This window comes from Chamaea fasciata, unplaced genomic scaffold (assembly GCF_029207755.1).
Source record: "Chamaea fasciata isolate MVZ Bird 193981 ecotype frontalis unplaced genomic scaffold, bChaFas1.0.hap1 SCAF_1, whole genome shotgun sequence".
In the NCBI taxonomy this organism is placed as follows: domain Eukaryota; kingdom Metazoa; phylum Chordata; class Aves; order Passeriformes; family Sylviidae; genus Chamaea; species Chamaea fasciata.
The window spans coordinates 32795102-32818279 of NW_027094086.1; the positions used below are offsets into that span (position 1 = coordinate 32795102).

At 38.2% G+C, this 23178-nt stretch overlaps 1 protein-coding gene across 1 annotated transcript in view; it reads right to left on the bottom strand.

The window, feature by feature from the left end:
* KCNB2 (potassium voltage-gated channel subfamily B member 2) overlaps positions 1 to 22515 on the bottom strand; it is a 163987-nt gene extending 141472 nt beyond the window's left edge. The window contains exon 1 of the mRNA XM_066180260.1: positions 21937 to 22515. Coding sequence (XP_066036357.1) covers positions 21937 to 22515 — 579 coding nt within the window. The remainder of the gene's footprint in view (positions 1 to 21936) is intronic.
* Positions 22516 to 23178: the final 663 nt, after the last annotated feature.

Consider the following 23178-nt stretch of genomic DNA (forward strand, 5'->3'; position numbering starts at 1 on the left):
ACTATCTCTTCTCCCTATGACAGGCTGTCAATTCAGAGAGGCAGGAAGTAAATACTTAATCCAAACCCAGTGTCAGTGTTATTTTGCTTGGATGCTACCTCACTGCACTCAACTGCACTCTATCTTTCCAGAACTGAGCTCTTACAGTAAGCTCCTTACTGAAAAAACAGCGGAAAATAATATTAAAATGTAATGCAAAATATTGCCATTTCCATCAGATGTCTATTTTCTATCAACCTGAAAAATCAAAGAACTTTCTCACTCACCTGTTATGTCTGTCTATTTGTAAACCTCATATCCTATTTTCAAGACCTATCATAAGCAAATTGGTTTGAACTGTGACACAAATCCATGTTGATAACCCTTAAACAGCATTAAGGGTAAGTCATGAGCCTAATGAAAACTGCTTGCCCTTTTCAATTGCTCAAACATCTGTGCTAAATTCTTAAAAGAGTATTTAAAGGATATAAGAAAGTTTTCAGGAATTCCCAAGAGACTGGCTCACATCTTACAAAAGCAAAAGCAACTGTAATGCCAGAGTGCACATAAACAGAAACCATTCATCTAAAAGCCAAATTACAGCAAGACTCCATTATGAAGCCAATTCTGGATTAGTAAAGCCCTACTTTCTCCTTATTCTATATAATTTCTCCCTTTTCTTTCAGTCAATATAAAATCAGAGTAGACCAGACACAGTGGTTACTTGTTTTTTCCCATTAAACTATTAACTAAGTAGGCAAACAACTGTTGTGCACCATTTTTGAACACATCTAAATGTGTGTTCATGTCTGTGATTCTGATAATATCTTTTCAGAAAAATTAACAAGACAAGCCCTGCAGGACTAATTAGTTTTTCTTGCACAAAACTTTGGCAAGAATTCAGCATTTCCTCCCATTTAACATTTTGGACTCAAACTGACTCCATTTCTGCCCAATTCAAAATCTAGCTCAACTGTTTTTAGCCACATTGAGAATTTCAGTCCTCCACTAAATGTGTATCTCTGATTCAGTGATTCAGTTCCCTGACCTGTCTTTTACTCAGCATGGTCAGAACAATGCACTTGATTTCAGTGGCCAGTCCTGATCTAGTCAGAAGAGCCAGAAGTGAGACAACTTGAAAAATGTAGTAAATTCTTGGTTTGTCCAGAGTTAGAAAAATATATCATTTCTGGGATTTTTCAGATGTCAAAACAATTGCCGTTCTTCCTTCTGTCAGGTGTTCTTTGATCTCTCTCCACTATTCAGTTGTTTCCTTAGCACAGTATTTTTTCCCTTAGATTAGATGTCAACAAGAGAAGGTTTTCAAGTCAGAGTGAAATCTTCTCTTTTATGTGCCATATACTGCCAGTTCCATACACAACAAGTGTTAAGTCCTGAGACTAGATTTGATGCAAACCATCTCATAGCTAATAAAACTATAGCAATGGGATACAATTGAGAAAAATATAGACCACTGTCTGCCCCTATGTTGCTCAACAGAAACAGCAAAGAAAAGTTTATGCCGACTAGCAAATTATTCTCACACCAGAAGACATATTCAGAGACTGAATTAAAAATGAGCACATATGCTTTTATTCCTGGAAGTGTGACATCCACGGTACTGGTAATTTGGGACCCAGTGCAACAAACTCTTAAGCAGTTTCCACCCTTCTGGAGTACCAGATTAATTCTCCATAGATGAACATGATGTAAATATGAAACATTTGGCTCCAGTCAAAAGTGATTTGCTGACTATCCCACCAGCATTTCAGCATGCTCTGAGCTACCTTATTATTCCTGTCAGCAAACCCTCAGATGGCCAAAAGTTTCTGCTTCCTTCCCTACAATGCAGCAACCATTCCTGAGATACTCAGAAAAAAACCAAAATGAACCCCCCAAAAAATTAAACTATACTAGTTTAATTTCAGATTGTGTCACTGAAACAAAGTCAAACACCTCAGGGGATGGAGGAGCTTTCTGTACTCTTAGTATTTAAACTTCTGTATTAGCTGTGACAAGGAGCTTTGAGAAGAGTCATGATCAGCAACCACAGCCTGTAGGTGTGCTGCCTATGTGATGTACTTGAAATGTAATTTGTGAGTAGTAACTGAGGAGAAGAAACTACTATTTCCATTCCCAGTACATGCTTTGATCTATAAAAATACCCTACTAGCTACTTCTGGGTAGGGCAGATTCATTTCCTAACCTGACTACACAACAACAAGCTTGAATATTACACTTGTGATAGAAATAAAGCATTGCAAAAATGACTAGACTATATATATATATATGAGAATTAATTTTGGAATTTTGTCCCCTAGGCATAACTTATACATTATGACATTGCAACAGTATCTTTGGCTCTGTTCCAATTATCTCCTTGGTGTGGTAAAAACTTTTTTTGACTTACTTTTTATTTATGTAGCTGTGAGGATCATTTAACAACATTATTCTTCTGATTAGAATTCAAAATGTTTTGAGTTACTTCTTGGAAACTGGAATTTCATCTTAAAGGCAGATAAATTACAAAATTTATCACATCTGTATGAAACTATCAATAAAATGGAGTTTGGATCACAAAAATGTGCTGTATCTCTTCTTTGTTTCACCAAACCAATCACTTTAGTCAAATGCTAAATTTTAAGGGATAACATGCAGTTAGGTACACGCTTAACTGCAAGTCATGTCTTAAAATTTAGCGTACTAATAATATGTATATTATATATAATACACAAGTAACATAATGCAATGAAAAGAACAAGGTATTCCCTATTAATTCCACAGACAATGTCATAATGAATTTTTATATTCTTTGTCATGGTTTCAAGCAGACCAACTGTGACAGTTTCTAAGAAGTGACATATTGTTTGTATGTCACCACATTTAAATGCTTTAGCACTATAATGCTGCAGCTTGCAAGAAGGAACTTTGTGTGACTAGCTGCAAACCTTTTCTTCAGATAGTAAGGGCAGTCTAAAATTTAAAAATAAAAAAGTAATTAAAACAAAAAACAAGCCAAACCCCAAGGCATAAATATTGCTTTTGCTGTGTTTTGATACCTGGTTACATTTCTGTGGAGCACAATTTGTTTGCTGCTGGGTGCTTAAGTAAAACATTGTAGCATATTAGATGATGTGGCTATCTTCTGAGACAAACTAAACTCCCATTTCTTTCAGCCACAAAGTGAAAGTGTTGTTTGCAGAGAACCCTTGAATCTTTGTGCCAAATCCAGCTCTTTCCTGTCAGCATTCTGGAAAAGCTGCAGCTTCCATCCAAACAACAGAGAAGGTGAGAAGCTATGCAGACAACTGACGTTAATGCCTCACGGGACAAGAAAATTGAGAGGTTGTTAAAGCTAATGCAGTAAATATGGAGCAGGACAACAAAACCTGTTTTGCCTTCCCTTCCCTTCCTCCTCCCTCTGGTGAAGTCAAGCATGCTGCGTTTAAGTTTTTGAGAGCTATATTTGGTGATGCTGCACTGAAAAATGACTGCAGAACTTCACCCATGCCATGCAGGTGCTCTCCCTGAGGTCCATCCTGCTGGATGAAGGTGCCTACCTGAGACTTGAATTTCTCCTACAGCCAGTGGAGAAAGACATGTTACCTCAGGCTGCACTCAATCCCACTGAGCCCATGTTTTTCCTGACTGTGGGACAGAGCTGGAGACAACCAGACTACTGATCCAGGCACCTTGGTTTGGATGCTGGAGGCAAAAGGGATGAATTCTTACTTCGCTCTTTTCGAACAGGACTGGGTCTGGACAGCCAGTTCAACTCCAAGTACAAGGACCCCTATTGACATGAAGAAGGGCTGAATTCAATCTCAGAGCTGCAGACTTCACATTTAGCAATGTTGCAGAGTAATCCAACAAGTCAACTTTTCTAAGATGCATGGAATATCTCAAAATCAACACCCAAACGATTTTGACACCTAAGCAAAATTCAATTAATATAAAACACTTTGGTGTGAGTTTAGATGGTTCTCCTCTTCCTCTTCAACTCCTTACAATTTTTTTTACAAGTGAATAAAAAACAAACATTGGAAAAAACATTCCCTCAATGTAATTCTATTCAGCAGCAACAGAAAAACTGGTGTAACAGAAGTTCAGCTACCAAGCACTTACGGAAGAAATATGATAAAGTGGGACACCTTGGGATTTATGTCAAAAACATGTCTGAAAGAATTGCTTGTGATTTTCCTCTTCTCCATATGATAAGTGCTGGGAAGTGCTGACAAGTATTATATCTGAATATATACATATACATACATACAAACACAGACAAAAACAAAATATAAGCATATGTATGAAAGGACGGAACTCACTCATGGTTTGAAAGCTGAACTCAGAGGGAACACAGGGCTTTTGTCAGGGCAGGGCTATCTCTTGTGTCATGGACTGGGGCTCTGAGAGACACCAGTGAGGGGCAGATCACCCACCCAACAGCTGCAGAACTGAGAGTGTGTTACTACTCTCCTTGCAATTGCTGTAGGAAACCTCTCATGTCCTCTAAAGCTCTTTTGTGTCCAGAAATTATATGTAAAATCTCATTTTTGGCTTTATATAATGTCTCTGGGTATTGTAAGATTGGAGAATACTGGTGAATTAGATCACTCCCATCACATGAACTGCTGACACTTGAAATGCTCTTTTGATTCCCCTTTTATACACACAAATTGTTAGACTAAAGAGTCGGACACCATATCATTTTCTCTCACACAGATCATCTTATTTCCTATTGTTAGAGAAACCAAACCACCACATATTGTGTCAAGTGACATTTCTTAAATGCTGTAAAATAAAGGAAAAACAACTTCTTTTCTTTTTTAGATTGATGCCTTGATTTTTTTTTTCATTGTACTAAAATCCTTAAGTCTACTGGATAATAGATATTCCATTACTAACCCTTCTAAAAATCTCTATACAGGGACTAAAATTTGCTCGAAACATGTTTGATTCTAAAGAACAAACAACTGAGATTATTTTTATTCAGCAGATTTCCTAATCACATACTGCCTTTGCTTCCTTCAGTATATAATGAAGTTCTCTAACCACTGCCATATTTCATTATCTCTAGACTTCCGAAAGAGAACTTTTATTAAATCACTGCCAAAAAATCTGAAACACAAGAGTTCAGATATGAAAAATACAAACTCTCGTTCCAGTATTTCAATTGTTCCTCTATTTTTACTCAAAGTTTTTATCTTACTCTAAGTACAGTGCAAAAAAATACAAATTTTATTGATGAAATGATTTTGAAACTGGTGAGGTGTACCTCTGAGTCCAGGGAGTGAGAGGGGAAATTACTGGACTGTCACGTTCTCTCCAGGCTTGCACTTGTTCTCTATGGTTGTCAGACTGTATCCATCTATCTGAGACACTACAGGGGTGGAAGCAAAGGGGTAATTGTCTTCCAAAGGAGTCTTGGTGTTCAGCTAACCCCTAATAAAATGAGCATCCGTAGGAGAGAATGAGCAGTACTGCACAGTGCAACAAAGAAGGCTTCCACATCAGCCTTGTCTGAAAGCAGACCTGACGTAAGACACTCCCTAACACACGCCTGCTCAATATTTGCTTTGCACAAGGACTATGATTAATGAAGGCTCATTTCTTCGCTACTTGTCAGTGATTCACACTAGCACTCAAAAGAAAAAAAAAATTCTTTATTTCTCAAGGCCAACATTTTATGTTGGCCTTGAGAAAGCCTAGTAGTTAAATGCTTTCAAGCCATGATAAAAATCCCAAAACAACAAAACATAAAAAAACCCTCAATGACCTGAAAACACAGCAGACTCAAAATATCAAAACCTGGCTTTACTGAAGGAAAACAATGTTATCTTGGGGGGATCCAACAATGCAGAGAAGATGGGAAGCAGCTGTGCAGGAGCAGCGCAGCCTCATCCTCTGAAGTGTTGGACAGGGGCTCCAGCTGCTCTTCCTCACTGGCCTCGGAACAAGGGGAGCTGCTGTCACGTGCAGAGGCAGCCAGGGACACATGCTCCATTTCTCTTGTCATTTCCCTTCAGTGTCTTTTCATAACTACATTTCTGCTAGTTAGCTTCACCTCAGAGTTGGGCAGGATAACTGGTTCCCCTTCAGGCTGCAGAGTGACAAGAAGCCCCTAGAGTCACACCTTGTTTGATCAACTCTTTGGACATGAGCAGCACAAGGACACACAGACATTAAAAAAACTCAAGCAAGCAAAATAGCACTGTTTACCAGAAACAAACAAACACAAACCTGAGCTAAGCGGCCATTTGACCTTCAAGTACACAAAATGCACCCAGCAGTGCCCTATCACTCACAAAACTCCCAGCACAATGCAGTAGTGGAGACGTGAAAAGGAGTATGAGCTTTCCCATAGATGAAAATGTCCATGCTAGGGCACAACAACAGCTCACCCAGCTTTTTATCACACATCTGGAAGCACTCAAAGCAAGGAAACACCATAAGGTCTAAACATCTGCTCTTTATATCACACTTCATTATGAGTTTTTTGCATTTGCAGTACTCTTTTGGCTCCCTTCAGCTTTTCAAAATCCCTGTCCAGACCCAGCTGGAGCAGCAGATAGAAGAGCTGTAGGTTTTCATTCTCTCTGTTTGGATCAGGGATTGTGGGTTCTTCCTGATAATGTGAGCTCTTCACTCCTGAAGTATAGAAACTTTTCTCCAGTTGGAATCTTACTCTGTCATTCATACATACTTTGTACCTTTATATTACAGGATTTCTTTCCATCAAGGCTCTGAAAGACTTACTTGGCTGACATCCTCAAATAAAACTAGGCATTTCACTCCATTTGTCTTGCTTTTTTAACCTATGTGGTTTACATAGCACCTTAACATACACTGATTTGTCTGGTTTTACATATTAGGCCTAATTAGTACTTTGCTAGCACTGGGGTGTTTAACTGTTATTTTTCCTATTCTTATTTAAGAAGAGATTTCTATTTTTTTTACTTTTTCTCAAGTGGACGATCACCTGGATTTTGTGTGCTTCTTCACATGACATATTTTCCCTACTTTTTTTTGTAAACGATTTATAATGTCTTCAGTTCACTTTTTTGTGACACAGAGAAAAAAATAAATGCAACGTTAAGTGAAGACTTTATCCAAGTTCACCTCCTGCATCAATTCTGTTTTTCAGAATGCCCAGTTTGGACATTTTTTCAGCTGTACAAGAGTGAGAAATTGGAACAAGGTAAGGAAAAAATGAAGAAAAGTTAATTCACAGAAGTTTCATACGTGTTGTCCAAGAAAATGCCAGGCACTATGGAACCCTTCAGGAGCCATTTGCTGGATGTCATTTGCTGCACCCAGGTCTTTCCCTCTCCTGCCCATCACTTGCTCAGCCTCTGAGGACTCTGGGATTGCACACAGATGTTCTCTACTGGCCAGTGCCGTTTGAGTGTAATGAAGATGAATTGTGACCATAAGGAACAGTGGATAGGAGAGAAATGTCTCTATCCAGACAGCAGTGGCTGGACAGGTCCAACAAGTTATTTACTGCTCTGAAAGTCAAAACTGTTGTCTTGAGTGAATACACAACAGCCTTAGTTCTTCCCTTGTCCACTTGCAATGAACTGTTTCTTCTCCTTTACAATATGCTGGACAAAAAACTTTAGAAGGCACAGAACTCCATGGATGGAACTTCATGGAGAAATCAAATATCACTCAGTGTGCTGGTCCCTCCACAATGCACAGCAACACTGAAGCTGTTAGCGTGGCCCTGCATCCAAGTTAATAATTTTTGCCTCTTACTGAGGTGAATTTATATGAAAGTAACACCAAAGCTGATCCAACAATCTAGCTTCCAGCCCAGGGCTAAAGCAGCTGGAATTAATTTAGTGATTTTTGCCCTGCAACCCATTTCAGAATCTGGAGGAAGCTGCCTGTACCCATTATAAACTCTAGCTGTCCCAAGTGTACTGGAAGTGTAGGCAGATTGCAGCATCTCAGAGGAGATATTTATATTTGCTTACCAAAGTCAAAAGAACAGATTGGAATTAAGAATCAATGACTATGGATAAATATCTAAAGCAAAATCTGGATGCATCTGAAGCCTTTCTTACTCTTTTATCTCAGCTCTTAACATTTATTTTTGTTTTTCCACCCACAAAGTTTTTTTATTGACTGAAATTAAATATTAATTCACTTTTGAAGCTACACTGTTGAAATCTGATCAAAGGCAAAGGGTTACTACAATAAGTAGTAGTTGAATTCTCTAAGTATAGAGCAATTTATAAATTTTCTTCTAAACTATAGCACTGAACTAAACATGTCAAAAGACTCTGGGACCAACTGACATGTACACCATTACATGGACACACCCACAACATATTGGCTAAAATATCTTCCATTAAATAGAATAGAAACAAGACAGCTGAGTCTCTTAGACTTGTAAGCTTTCAAATCTCTGCCAGTATTATTAAATGAAAACATTATTTAATTACTAATGGTATGAGAGGATAAACTCTGCCTGTTCTAAGTCTAAAATATTTAAGACCAAACTTCCACAGAGAGAAAAGATGTTCCAGGTGAAGGGGTCTGTATGGAACATAGAAGATCTGGATCCAGCTTCCCACTTTGTCAGAAATTTTTTGTGGGACTTTGTGCAGTGAACCTCAGGTCCACATTTGTACAACGGGGCTCCTCTGCTCTGTCAAACAATCGTAGATCTCAAATAACTTCAATATTACAAGGAACTCAGTACTAAAACAATGACATTAGGGACAGATGAGAACATACATCTACTTGTCCGCATTTAATTTGTAAGCAAGACTCATTAGCTTTGCTCCTCACATACAACAAAATGCTCATGCTTTCTTTAATAGATGTCTTTTCACCCAGAGGTAAGCTTGTGGCACTAAAGCTTTAGTAGGAATGATTTACACAACAAAAAAGATGAGAATATTCTCAGGCACAATGTATACCCCTCCCTGGGGTGCCTTGGTTTTGGGCTGGTGTGGTGACATGCTGATATGACTGAGCTCAGCACCTCACACTGCACGGTAATTTTTGCATGCATACCCCAGACACACACAGAGAAGCTGTCAGTAAACAGGCGGGAACAGCTGTCCCCAGCTTAGTTTAAAATTCTGACCTACACAGTTGGAGAAAACACTGCTTTGCTTTCACAGAAGGAATAATCTCACTCACAAGTAGGTTAGTCATCAGACCTCCTCTCTCAGGAGATGGCTGTCACTACTCTGAAGTTCCCTGCTATGAATGAAGACATGGAAACTGGAGACCCTTTGTATGGCCACTGCCTTTGACTAAAAGCTCTGACAATAGAAACAAAAGTTATTTGAGATGCTGTGCTAAGAATTTTTATAAAGAAAGGAGTACTAATGCCATGGATTTAAGGAATAAAAACCCTAATATGCATTAGGATTTCAATACATGTAGATACTTCCTGATTACATTTCTCTTATTCCCTACTCTGTCTTTGGTATTCTTTTCTGATGATCTCTTCTAGCCTTAGGGAAATTATCTGGTGACTTGGACTGCCTTTTTTTTTTTTTTCTTTTTTTTTTTTTTTGCATCCTTACCATAAGAAATAATTCCAGCTGTACAGCTGACATTAGGTTACTTATACAGGGTGCAATTTAATTATCTAAATGGCATATATGTTATTCCAGCTAACATGCATCTTGCTCCTGATACAGATTTCCTGCCTTTGACACATGACAAGCCTGCCAGAGCTGACACCCTGCTCTGTCCCCAAGGCAGCTTGTCCCCAAACCAGGCTGCAGCCCAGCTCCCCCCAGAGCCCTCCACTTGCCCAGTGCTGTTCCCTGATGAGGTTTCATGAAGCACCAGCTGTAGCGCAGAGGCTGAGCTCTCACCATCACCAAGCCTGGTGGCCTTGAGGACTTCCTATGGTCAAAGGAAAATATGGAGATACACACTATTGCGCAGAGGAACCAGAGGGTACTTGCACAACTGGGACTACAGATCTTTTGTGGAAGGGGAAGGAAAGACTGCTTTTGCTGTTCAGACACAACCTGGCTCTGTGCTTTTTATGTTCATTTTGATCTATTATCTCACTCTCTATTTTTTTTTGAATACTGTAAATCTTTAAAAGCTATGTTTCAAAATAGCACCCTTAAACCTAGAATATGTACCAAACTTACAACTTACCAAACAATGAATGCCAAAGTATGACATCATTGAATAAATTCATCAGCATCTTTCATGCACAGAAAAATGTATCTTCTTTTTTTCTTACACACTAGATCAGTGTTAAATCAGTGCACATCAGAGTCAATGATTGGCTGCACTTCTTCTATAAACATGGAGATCTCAGGTGACTTTGGTGAACATCCCTCTGGAGGGGATGCTTCATTCCAGAGAAGTTTTAAAATAATATTTATGGTGGTATTTAAAAATTAGCATTTAGCAAAAATGTAAAAATGTTGTCAGATTCTTCTGTTTAGACCTGAAGAAAAAAGAAAGACTCGCTTGACTTCTGATTGTCTCCTTCATGCATTTATAATAGAGAAAAGAAAAATGTAGTTTTAGATAGATGGGAAAGGAGAAGGGGAAATCCAGTTAAAAACCTCCGTTCCTCATTTGCATTTTACTTATGCAAACTCTAGGCAGGTTGGGTATCATTTCTGTGCCCAGAGGTGCTGTTTGTCTATGGCACAGCACTGAAGAACTGTTCCTCCATCCTTCATCACATGGTTGGAACAAAGAACGATTGCCATGCGTGCTCCTGCAGCAAACGGATCTGCCACAGGGATCCACGACTGTCACGTGCCTTTGCATTGCTTCCCTTGCAGGAACACTCTTGAGTTCAGACTAGTTCCCAAGGGATAATACTCCACTCAACTGGAAAATGAGAAAAGGTTCAGAGCTTTTGAAGGTTTTCTCCCCATCTCCCTTTTGAAAAATGAAGGGGGAAAAGGCGTCACAGAGATTTGCTGCTGTGCCTCCTGCTCGCAGGGACCTGGGTTCTCCTGCTGTTTGCATGCTGGCTTTCAGCTTGGCTTCACAAGCAGGGGACATCTGTGCCTGCCCCATGCCCTCTCCAGCTGCCCTCTGCCTTCCACTAAAGCCCTGGGGGAGGATGCCTCTGTGAAAGACTGGCAGCAGCAAAACCCTGCTAGTGACTGCGCTCTCTAAACCACTTCTCTGTCACACACAGCCTCCTTCTCAGGAACATGGGCTTAGGTTAAGGGCTGGGTTTTGTTTTAAAATCCAGTTAAGAGAGGAAACTGATGCTGGAGTTATAAATGCTGAAGTTACATTAATCTGAATCATTATTGCTGAAATGCATCAGACATGTTTTCAGAGATTCAGTGCAATAATGGATATTTCTAAGATTAGGTTTTTCCTTTCAATTTCATACCCGCCTAAACTAAAAAATTTGTTTTCAATTAACAACAGAAATCAGACTGAGAGAGGACACCTGTGAGTCAGACATAGCAGCTCTCATCATCAAAGCATCTCATCATCATCAAAGGAAATTAATTTGCTTTCAGAAAAGAGGAGTATTTTAGAAGAGCTTATTCTTCATACAGACATTACAAACATCAGTTACACAATATTGTAATATGACTTGTCCCGCCATTCTGTGTTAACACATACTAAGAATGCTTCCTAAAGAGCACATCTAGCCCTCATCTACTCCCTCTATAATACACTCATCAAGCAAATTATTTTTCAGTCCAAGAGCTCTCATCTCTGTCAGCTACTCTAATTAAAAGACTCCCTCTTCAACTTACTTATTTTCATCCAAAACTACACATACAAGTATGTAGCAAACTGTGTTGAGTCTTCCTAAATTCAACAGACTGAAGAAGCACTGAAAAGCTAAGAGAAATTATTTACCATTTCACTATTACTGAAGCACCCTCAGCATTTTGAGTAAATTAGAATTAAATCCATGAACACCAACCTCACCATCAGGCAGAGAATATATCAATCTAAAATGCAGATTACAATAAATTAGTATCAGGTTCACTGAAGCATGTGTTATTGACCTGAGTAATCTGTCCATCCTGCTTCAATTCTAAAAAAAAGGCTGTAGAGTTCAGTGAAACAGGACTAGCCTCGTCCCTATGTACTCTTTTCATAATATGTATTTTGCCTTTTGTGCTGCTAAACTCTGGTAGCCATGGCCTAAAGAACTTTGAAGTCAATGTTAGTGTTGTGACTAAATTCAGGGCCACTAACCAAATTTTTCTGTGCTATCATCTTAGAAAACGAAACTGTATGCATACATATATAGACCACAGGCCAAGATACTTTTGGAACAGTTTTTTCAAATAGCATTTGACTCCAGAAAAAATTTATATCAACCGTTTAAAAAGATGATACATGAAAATACAAAAGCTTAGTGAAAGTAATAGAAATGGAAATGAGTTCCCAATTCTTCTCAGAATAAACCTGTAACACATTGATCAGTCTGCAAAAGAACAGCCTTACCTATTTAATTTTAGCAGTATCCACTGTTCTCCAGAAAACCCTCCCCCAAAGTAAAACATGCTGGTAGATACTTCAGTAAAACAGAATAGATAGGTCATCTAAGGATCCTTCAGTAAGCAATCCAAAAGGAGGCTACAGTGCTTGGGAAAGAAACTGTGTGAATGTGAGTTTGTAAACAAAACTTGATGTCATTTTCGTCTGTCACAGAAATCCAACTGACTGAAAGAGCATGAAAAATGGAACCATCTCAGGAGTTCGCCAAAACAACCATCCCCAAGAATACATGAAATCACAGCAAGATTTACTGTCCCAAAGTGTGCCAGCAGAAATCCCTTGCAACAGGGCATTCTGCTAGTGGCCAGTGATTCCTGGAACTGTCCCTGACACTTGGCTGTCCTTGAGAGAGCTCTGGCCTGTGCCATACTGGAGGTTTTTAAAGTAATTTCTAATCCTTGTGGATGCATCAAGAGGGGCCCAATAAAGGATGATTGAAGACAGTGAACTCTGGGTAAAAAATGTGCCCCAGCACTCTGTGATGAAGCTCACTGCTGCCTTGAAAAGGAAAGCTCCCCCTTTAAGAGCTGTTTTGTGAAGACATTGGACTTCTAGTTACCTTATCTTTTAGAGATGAGGACAGAATACCTTAGAAAATCCTAGAAGATTTTTTATTATTTTGGTGAAGTGCCAGTTTTAAGGCAGGAACTTAGGGGATCACAACATCATTTTCACAATAGCAGGCATAAAAGATTCTCAGTGAGGAATGAACTTGAGCCTCAGAGGTCAGGTGAGACCAAAATCAGGAGTTCAACTTGTCACTCAGATAAAAACTTCAGATTTCAGGTTTGCATACCATGGCTCCTGTCTTCCCTGCATTTTAGAAGAAATGCTATATGAATATTTATTACAAGTAGCTACACGATGATTTGAAAAATCAGCAAATATGATTCAGGCAGTTTGTAGGCACTTTGAAAATTCAGCAAATATCATTCAGGCATTTTGTAGGCACTTAAATACTGAAAGAAAATCACTGCTCTGATAGCTTAAGCCATCTCACAGATCTTCTTAATGTGCAATATTGTGAGCATTTTTTTTTTAATGGCTCAGCTGTCAGTATTGTACATACTTATGCAGAGTGTATGTATAGGATAAACTCCAACAAATCCAAACACTTATTTTGGAAAGAAAGGCTAGTTGGTAATATTTAGAATTAATGGTTACAGTGCCATAGTAAGCATGCTTTTCAAAGATAACTTGATCCCTCCCACAGCTGCTCAAAAACACCAGAAGAGCTGTCTCAGGTATGGTATTTGGAGTGCAGGTAGTGACTCACCTACAATGCCATAACACTTATGTGGAAAGGATACTGCATGCTTATGAAATGACTTAAAATGTAAAACTTTTCTGAGTCTCGCCTAGTGTAAATCAAATTCACTTATCCCACCTGAAACCCTGGCCTCTTTTCATGCTTCTCCAAAAAGAGAATAACCAAGGCATGGTAAGAGCAGACTGTGGCAGCTTCATATAAGGACTGTACTGGGATCCTGTTTTAATCTCAAAGTCACTTTGAAACAGCTGTGCCAGTGTCACTTTCTTGTTTTCAATATTTCCCAAAGGACCTTGTTTCCAGTGCTATGTGTCAAATATTCACATATCTTCATCAAATAGAAAACTCATGAGTCTGCCATATGTCATGATAAATACCATAGTTTTTTTCTGAAATAAATAACATGCAACAGTCTGTTTGGCTTCCCAGTCACTTGGGAGCAATTTTTTGTTCTTCTACATCATGCAACAAAATCAGAGAGCCAAACAAAGGCCAGTTTGCAGGGGATTATATAGATTTGTTTTGCCTCTCAGCTCTACAAAAGCCAGACAGAGCCTGTTTATCCAGACAATAAGATGCAGCCCTTTGTGCACCATAGATTTGGTCCAGAAAATGCTTCATCATTTAATTTATTAGTGTATCTCCCTGACATCTGATTCCTTCCAAATATCTTACATGAGAGAAGACAATACAGTGGCAGCTGTTTATAAAAACATGGAACGGAAATGCAACATTTTTAGGACATATGATCTGCCTCTGGGTGAAGGGAAAGGCACAACAGCCTGGTCTGTCCACTCAGGCATTACACAGATTAAGTTACATGTCACAGCTGAAAATCCAGCTCGTGAGATGCCTCTGATTTTGCAGGGGGCATGCTGTAATGCCCAAAACATCACCCTCCTAACCAGAAATACTGCAATACATATTTTAAAAGATATATGCCATTGATGCTACTCTATACTCAATAGATGGTAACAGCACAAAAGAAGGATATGACCACTGGTAAAAGAAGCTGTTGTTGTAGAGTTAAATTGCTCTCCTAAATTAAGGATGTAAGGTACTGGGGTAAATTGGAATAAATGCTTTCTATCCATTGTGGCAAAGGATAGCTGCTCTCATGTAGCTGGTACCTGCTGGTAAACCACTGTAATATCATATATTCCAAATCCTAGTAGGTTTCTCTGTGCAAGAGCTACTGTGTGATTCTGTGAATGGTGTCACAAGTACAGGCATGTTCTATTCATTACTTTTTGTTTTGCAAAACATTACCAATTAGGTATTATTACCAAATACAAAAAATGGATTTCTCCAATTTCTAAAATAATAATTCTTGCCTTTTTTTCCCCCTTTAACAAGACTCATCATGAATCCCCTTTGATTTTCCTTAATGTATCCATAAAACCAGAGTCAGTGAAGTCCCTTATCACAGCTAGAGAAGTAAAGTTCTCACCCCTGTGTTCATACAGGGAATGGGGATATTCCCTGGTGCCAGTCTGAATGGCACTTGGACTGTCTGAATATGAGTCACTGCATCTTTGCCCTTGGCACTGCTTCCACAGTTCCAGCATGTGTTTTATTGAGATTCAAGTGTCAGTAATAAGCAAATCAGTTCAAAGGACATTTTACTCATCTTATTCCAATAGTTGTCTTTAGAAAGTTTTTTAATAAGTTTGCACACTACTGATAAAATCTCAGGGCTGAAGGTAACCCATAACTGAGGTACTGAACACCTCTGAAGCTAGACAGATCAGATGGTAGCTGTATTCCCATGACACTTTAAATTGACCAAAAATGCTGAATCATGGGTTACATGATACTTCATATAAGAAGTATAAAGAAGGTAAATAATCTTTTAATGACTAGTTGAGCAGTGAGCATATATAAGTTCTTCAAACAAAATCAATTAACTACTGCCAGTCTTCCTTGTTCCTTGATATAATATCTATTGAAAAAGCAATAAATTCACTTATCTTTCAAGACATTAAAACACTTGAGTTATTAAATATGAATGACTAGGATCCAATATAATCTCCTTGTCTTACAGTCACATTGATTGACTTTATCATTTGGCACAAGAAATAACTTCACCTTAAAAGCAAAGAGTGCTAATGAATCTCCTTGGAAGAAACAATTGTGAGATGAAGATACTTATTTATTACCAATGACCATTCTCTGTGCTTTACTATAACTTATTTTCAGCAGATAAATTTCTATAAAGTATTGGGAGTGACAATGCAAATTGCATTATTCCTGGTAGTCCATTTGGATAAAGGTTTGTGACAGGATTCCCCCAAAAAATAAATTGAAACCAGAGGTCAAACAGCAGTTCAAGCCACATACCAGTTAGAAAAGAACACATATCTCCAATGAATATATCATGCCCTGAGGTATATGATATCTAATACGAAAACTTGTGAGAATTAAACTAATACAAAAGCCATTCCTCCCCCTTTAAAAAAGAGACAGTCTTAATGCCATGTCATCTTCATCCTTGGTCTACAATTAGGTGGTGAAACACCTGAAGTATAAGCTTTTTATGAAGAAATATTCACAAAATCAGGATGACACAGAACGTGTAAACCTAAACTAAGAAGAGGACATTGGCAAAAAAACCCCCATTTTGTTTGTATAACATAAAGGATGCAAACATAACCAAATGTATTTCTTTCACTTGAACACTTTAATATCTTTATGCAAACATTCAGCTGCTGACAGACAGTTTGCTGATGTGTGATAGCTCTTCTTCACAACACAACAATCAGCTAAGTTTTCCTAAAGTCCTTTGAGTGTATATGTTTACCTTCAACTTAAAAGGAACCGGTACCATACCATTAATTAGGGTTCACCCCAGAATGAACACTGTGATAATCCAGGAGATTATTTACGATGATTTGCAAAGGAAAAATGAAGTGTCCTGTATGGCACTCTGCTCTGTTCTGGTCACGCATAGTGACTCTGCTAATTTCCACTCACTCTAAGACCACTTCTAAGCTGCTCTACAAGGAATAGGCATGAGAGTCAGTATGAATTATGCATAAAACAGACTTATATGTAAGAATTACATGTAAGATAGTGGAAAATAAGAATCAGGCCCCTAATGTAAAACAGGAGTCACCCTCTCTTGGCAAGTCATTGTGGCAAGCCTAGCCAAAACACACTTGTAGCTAAATAAATATCGGTGGCCTAAAACTCCTCTTGTGTGCTTCTGCTTTTTTTCCCCCAAAAGAATTTTGTTCACAAAAGGGATTAGTTACTCAATACAGCCCAGAAAGTCCTCACAATTTCCAGTCAGGCTTGGGATAATTATACCTTCTGTAATCCACAATCCACTAGTTAGCTGATAAATTAGTGTGCCTTTTACAAAGAAGTAATACTCATGTTACAGTTTGTAATGCAAACCAAAAAAAACCCCTGAAAACTAACCCCAAGAAAAACACAAATCAACAAAATAAAATAAGGAAAAATCAGCCATGCAGTGAAACAAACAGAATTAACAGAGAACACTTTCAACCCTAACAGTTTTCACTTAAATAAAGCAAACCCCATGCTACAGAAACACAAAGGCCAGTATTTTACCCTTCTGTGCGTGTACATCAACAGGGCTTGCACAAAAATTCAAGGACAGACTGTGATTGACTAATAATTTTTTAAATTACTTTGTACTACCTTTTATATTTGATCAGTTAGTAGTCACACTGAGCTTGATGCAAATATTCATATGAGAAAAAATGACTTGCACAAAAAGAACTGTAGAATCAATCCCAATCAATTACATTCTAGTTGTATTCAAAGGGACCACATAGAGTATAAAATACCAATTGGAAAATCTGAGTGATATTTGTTGATAATGTTACTGTAAAGTAATTAGAATACTCTTGTAGATGAAAAGTCATTAAGTCACTATCAGATATCTTTAGGCAGACATAGGCTCTTTGTTACCCCTGGATATTACACTTATTTCTTATTTCATTCACTCTATATTTACAGTAAAACATCTTCCCTAGAAACATTCCGTATTTATTTAGGATATAGCCCAAATGAGTTTCATCAGTATTAAAAAACTGAGAGAAAATAATCAGGCCATTGGACCCAAGAAACAAGAATGAAAGGAAGAGTCCATGCACTAATGCTTTCAAAGAAATATTAAATGTATGAGTTCATTTGATTCACATTCATTCCAAAGTAAGGCTCCTTGGATTTTGAGTGCACTGCACAGAACAATATACCCCAGACACAGATGAAAAGGCATCAGCTCCAGTAGATGCTCTCTTAATATGCCAGTTCAACAAGGTACTGAACCATCAACACTGATGCAATCCAGCTGCACAAAGTTCACATCTACTGAAGTCAATGTTCATTCTGGTATCTGTTGAAGACTTTTATACTACTGACAGGTTGGTCAGAGCTGCTGCTGCACTAAGGAGGGTGTTATGGGTCCAGCAGCTGCAAATAAAAGACTAAATGATGGCTGATAGCAAAAGTAAAATAACTCTTTTTTTTTTAAAAGACAGTTTTCACAAACTACTGCTTACACAATAAATATAAATAAATGCCTGGTCTAAAAACTCAGATATTACTCCGGACCAAAGAATGCCGGACTCATGCAAAACTGTGGTTTGGGGACCAGGCTTTAGGACTCTTCTGGGATGTAAAATATACACAATTCCTGTCCTTCATAAATCCCAGCACTGCTTCTCATTCCATAGCACTGTACATGTCTGAAATAGCTGGACTTCTGGACATCTTTATCTTAATCCTACTTAAAAAGCTTATGAATGAGAACACTGGAAAATGGAGGCAAATCCTGTTTTCCTCAGCTGAAATGTCTACTGAATTCACAGAGATCTTTCCTGGGGTGAGGACTAAGCAAGAACTGCTGCGCCTCTAATATGGTAATTGGTGACTCAGATGAGGTATACATCTGCATTTACTAAATTAAAAAAAACTTAAAAAGCTAAGTGTGCCTGTACTGTGCAATAGTACTTGACCTATAATATTCCTTTTTTAACTACCTAAACATAGTTTTAATTTCTTGCCACACATTCTTCTTGCTATTTGTTTTCCTATTTACTGTTGCATATCCTGTAAAATGCATGCTGCTCATTCACTGTCACCTTGTTCTGTCTCACCTTGCTCTAAGTGAAGTCAGTGGCAAACCTTCACTGACCTCGAAAGGCGCAGGATTTGTCCTGAGATGCCTAATCCAAAGCAGGACTCCCTCTTAATTCAGTAAGCTTTGGATCAGACCTAGAAGGGCTCTTAGCAGAATCAAGAAGTGGCAAGACACAGTCACATATCAAAACCACATCCGAGTGTTTATCTCACATTTCTAATCTTTGATGTGAAAGGGATTAAAAAGCAAGCTGTTCCTGTCAACTGCTTGGATGTCACACAGGATCTAAATGACTGAACAAGTACCTATAGGATACCTATGCACATTCATATGGTTTCATTTCCTCAAAAGGGAGCTAATTGAGTTTGAGGCTTATGGTAATACTTCCTCACTTGGTTCTCAACTTGCCACTGTCAAAATCTCACCATCCTTTCTACTCCTACAGAGGAAACAAGATGGCTGTGCCTCTTGTCTCAGGACTAACTAGAAACTTATTTGACCAAACACTAAATGAATAATCTAAAAGAAATGTTATCTAAACACTTCAGATAAAACCTTGCCACAGATCTTAACGCAGTCTGTTTCAAAGTGCATCCAGCTGATTCCACCATATCTTGTTTTATGTTTCCTAAGGTCGAATGTATTGTGATGGTCTTTGCTCTCCTTTATGTCATCCAGCCAAGTTTCTACAGCTGTCTGAGTTGCCACGGGTATATCTAACTATAATCTTGGCTAATATAAAAATTTACAGACAGAAGGTGACTGGATAGAGAAACTGAGTACATGTATGATGGCGACTTCTAGCTACCAGAACCACAGAAACCGCATCAAATGGCATTAACTTAGACAAAGGGAAATTGAAATAATAAAAAGCATTACAACATATACACAAGTGCAATGTGAAACTCCCTGTAGCAAGAAAGATCTATAACATTGAAGCAAAATAGGGGATCAGGGGAAAGGGGAATAAAATGGTAAAAAAAACTTATTTAAATAAATAAATGGTAAAAAATAATTATTTAAACATCTTGGGAAGTCAAAGAAATAGCCACATTCATCTGCAAAATCTGAGGAGAAATCTGCTCGGAGTGACCAAAGGATTTTCTTAAAAGCTCAGGGTCAGCCTAACTTGTTTTCAGCAAATTCATGATGAGGCATTGGTAAGTCATAAGAACAGTTTGGTGAATGGCAAGCAGTCATGCAAGTTTAACCATCCTATATTTCTGCATGTATTCAACATGCAAATGAATGAAAGCGAGTCACAGGAAAAGAATCTAAAAGTCAGTGTATTACTTTCGTTTTATTCATCTGCTTCATCTTACTGTGTTGACTCCTACCTAGTCTTAGAAAAACACTAATTAGGCATATGTCTCAATCCTTAGAAGCAACAGCCTTCTTTTCTGTATATAAAAGAGAAAATATTTCACAAACAAATCTGCCTGCTGGATGTCTCTGAGGCAGTGTCCACGGCCAGGTGATCTCCCAGGTCACGTGCAGTGTCTTTCAGCAGTGTGGCTCAGACAGGAAACCCTCCTGCCCAGATCCAGGGGAGGTCCATTAAGGAACACATTGGTGATGTTTCAAGGCATGCAGGACTGAGAAGCTGGTCCCTGAGTCCTGCAGGCAGTGCAGCAGCTGTGTCACAGAACTGCTGGCGAGGGCTGATAGATGTTAGCTTGCACCAGGGGATCACGGTGTGTAACAGGGCCTCCCTGAACCCTTTTTTGGCAAAACTTATGCCCATCTGCTTCCCCTCTGCTCTTTCTCCTGGAGAGGAGCATATGACCCAGAATATGTATCTTGGAAGCAGGAAATTTATTCATGTAGTTTTCTAAAATATTCTGAATACTTTCGTTTTTCTCCTATAAGCTTTTATTCTGGTTAAAAACCTTATATTCTGCCACAACACCTTTTTTTTTAATAACATAAGTTCCCTGCTTAAAAAGTTAGGTAGCTCACAATGAAAAATTTAAACAAAAAAAGAAGTGTTGTACTTCAGTAGTAAGAGTTACTATTGCAAGAAGAATCTTTCCCAGAATTCTCATTTTTTTTCCATTGCACCATCATATTTTAAAACTTACCTTGGTCCAAGACCATTGCATCCAGTAACAAACAACAACAGAAGAAAATAAAGCCACAATTAAGCTTAACATGAACATCTAAACATCAAACAATTTTGTTTTGAATCATTCAAACTGGAGATGATTTCCCAAAATTTACCTCACATTAATTAGTGCTTCACACCACAAACAGAACAACTAAGATGGCAAGATGTAAGAAAATTTTTCTTTTAAATACCAGTACCAACATCTGTGTGTGCGGTCCCATTTCCACAACCAGGGTAAACTTTTCCATTTTAACAGTAATATTTCAGCCAACTTGCCTGTTTGAAGACAGCAGAACTGGAACCATGATTCATCTGAGTTTGGTCTCACTTCTGACTAAATGTATATAAACTTTACATATATATATATATATATATACATACACCTGTGTACACATAAATATGCCTACATATAAATATACACATGTGTATATATATCCATTAATATTTTAGTATTTTATACAAACCACTCTAATTCTTGATTTCAAAAATGTAGAGTAAGAGAAAACATGCCATATTAAAACCATGCCAGACCAGCTGTTGACTCTTTGATAGCCTATCCAACACAACCTAGCAAAAACTGACACACCAGATATGAAAGGCCTGTAACAGGACAAGCAATACTGAACTGGATGTTTGTCATAAGCAAATGCTTTTCTAACAAACAAGTAGATAATGTACTCTGTATTTTCATTGAAGTGTTTCATATGGAGTCCATCAAGAATCACACAGATGTTTCTCATCACATACAGCAAAAGCAAAGTACAGTAGTTTCCTAAAAACAACTGAACTCAAAAAGGTTCCTTCTGCTGATTTCAGCGGGATTTAGGACAGATTTGAGTGTTTTCACTTAATGATGTGTGGATTTTAGATTCTTCTTTTCTCTAAATATTTCAGTGGATGTTGTTGATTCCTGCAAGTTGGATGCATGGGTCATGAAACCACTTTCTACTATCTTTGTTTTAAACCTATTGTTTATCCTACCTTTGCTGCAACAGATGAGTTGGGTTTCTCCAGCAAGTCCCAAAGCTTCTTCCTTTTCTCTGGGCAGCAGGAGTTGTCAAACTCTTCCCCTTCTCTCTCTCGCAATGTCTCTGCCTCTCTTCTCAGTTCCTCATTCATTTGTTCTTTCTTTTGATGGTATCTTGCCTGGCAGCAAGATTCTAAATATATTTCATCAATTCCCCAGTAATCAAGCTCCTGGCCAAAAGAGAGAGCACACATTTCTTCCATCATATGTAGTTTTCCTGTCCTGTAGAAATTCAAAATGGAAGTGAAAGCCCCTGGATGTCGATCAAAAAAATACTCATTTTCATTCAGATTATAGTCATCACATACTTCTAGCAGAGATTCATGGGTATTGCAGTCTCTGAGCTTTCCTAATCGTGTCCTTGGAAGTCTGTCCAAAGTCCTCCACAGCACTTCATGGTTGAGTCCACCAACATTTATTTTAACTCTCCGCGAGCAGGCTTTGCTCCTAATGATCTCCACTGGTTCCGGAGGGAGAGAAAGGGTGGACCTTGAAGATTTTTTTGTGATTCCTGGTGGAGCTTTCTCAGCCATTCTGAAAAAGATGAAGATGTAACACCAGAGTCTGTAGGAAAATGAGCTTGGAGACTACGAATATTTGGGCAGAATCCTCTTCAGACAGACAGCTCCATTCCTGAAGCTAAAAAAGACAAGAAATTAGCATATTGCCATGTACAATGCATCCCTCAATATCTCTCTCTCTGTCTCTTTCCATACTTTCATATGCAGATGAAAATTTAATGATTGCAATTTGCCCTCTTTATAGTGATACTCTGTGGTAATATCCAGAAGCACTGAAACAACTGGAACAGCTAAGAGCATTATGTTTAAGCAAAGGAAAAATTCACTGGAATGTCTATATTTGTGAAAACCAACTGTGACAGTTTCTACAAAGGACTTGGGTTTTTTCTCCATTTTTTTAAGAATCAGTTTCTGATGCAGCTGTGTCAGCTTAATCTGATTACTTACTTTTTAATGTGTGAGGTGTGCAAATGGAAAGACTGTAGGGATATCTGTAAGTAAAGACAGAGGCCAGTCTACCATTTATTGAAAAATTCAAATTTAGGAGATACTGAAACTGAATACAACAATCAGAGCATATCAAGATCCCCAGACCAAACTGCCTCTCTCCTTGTCCCAATTCAAATTTTAGTTTGCTGTATAATTTCATGGGTAAATATTATTCACCAAACAGTT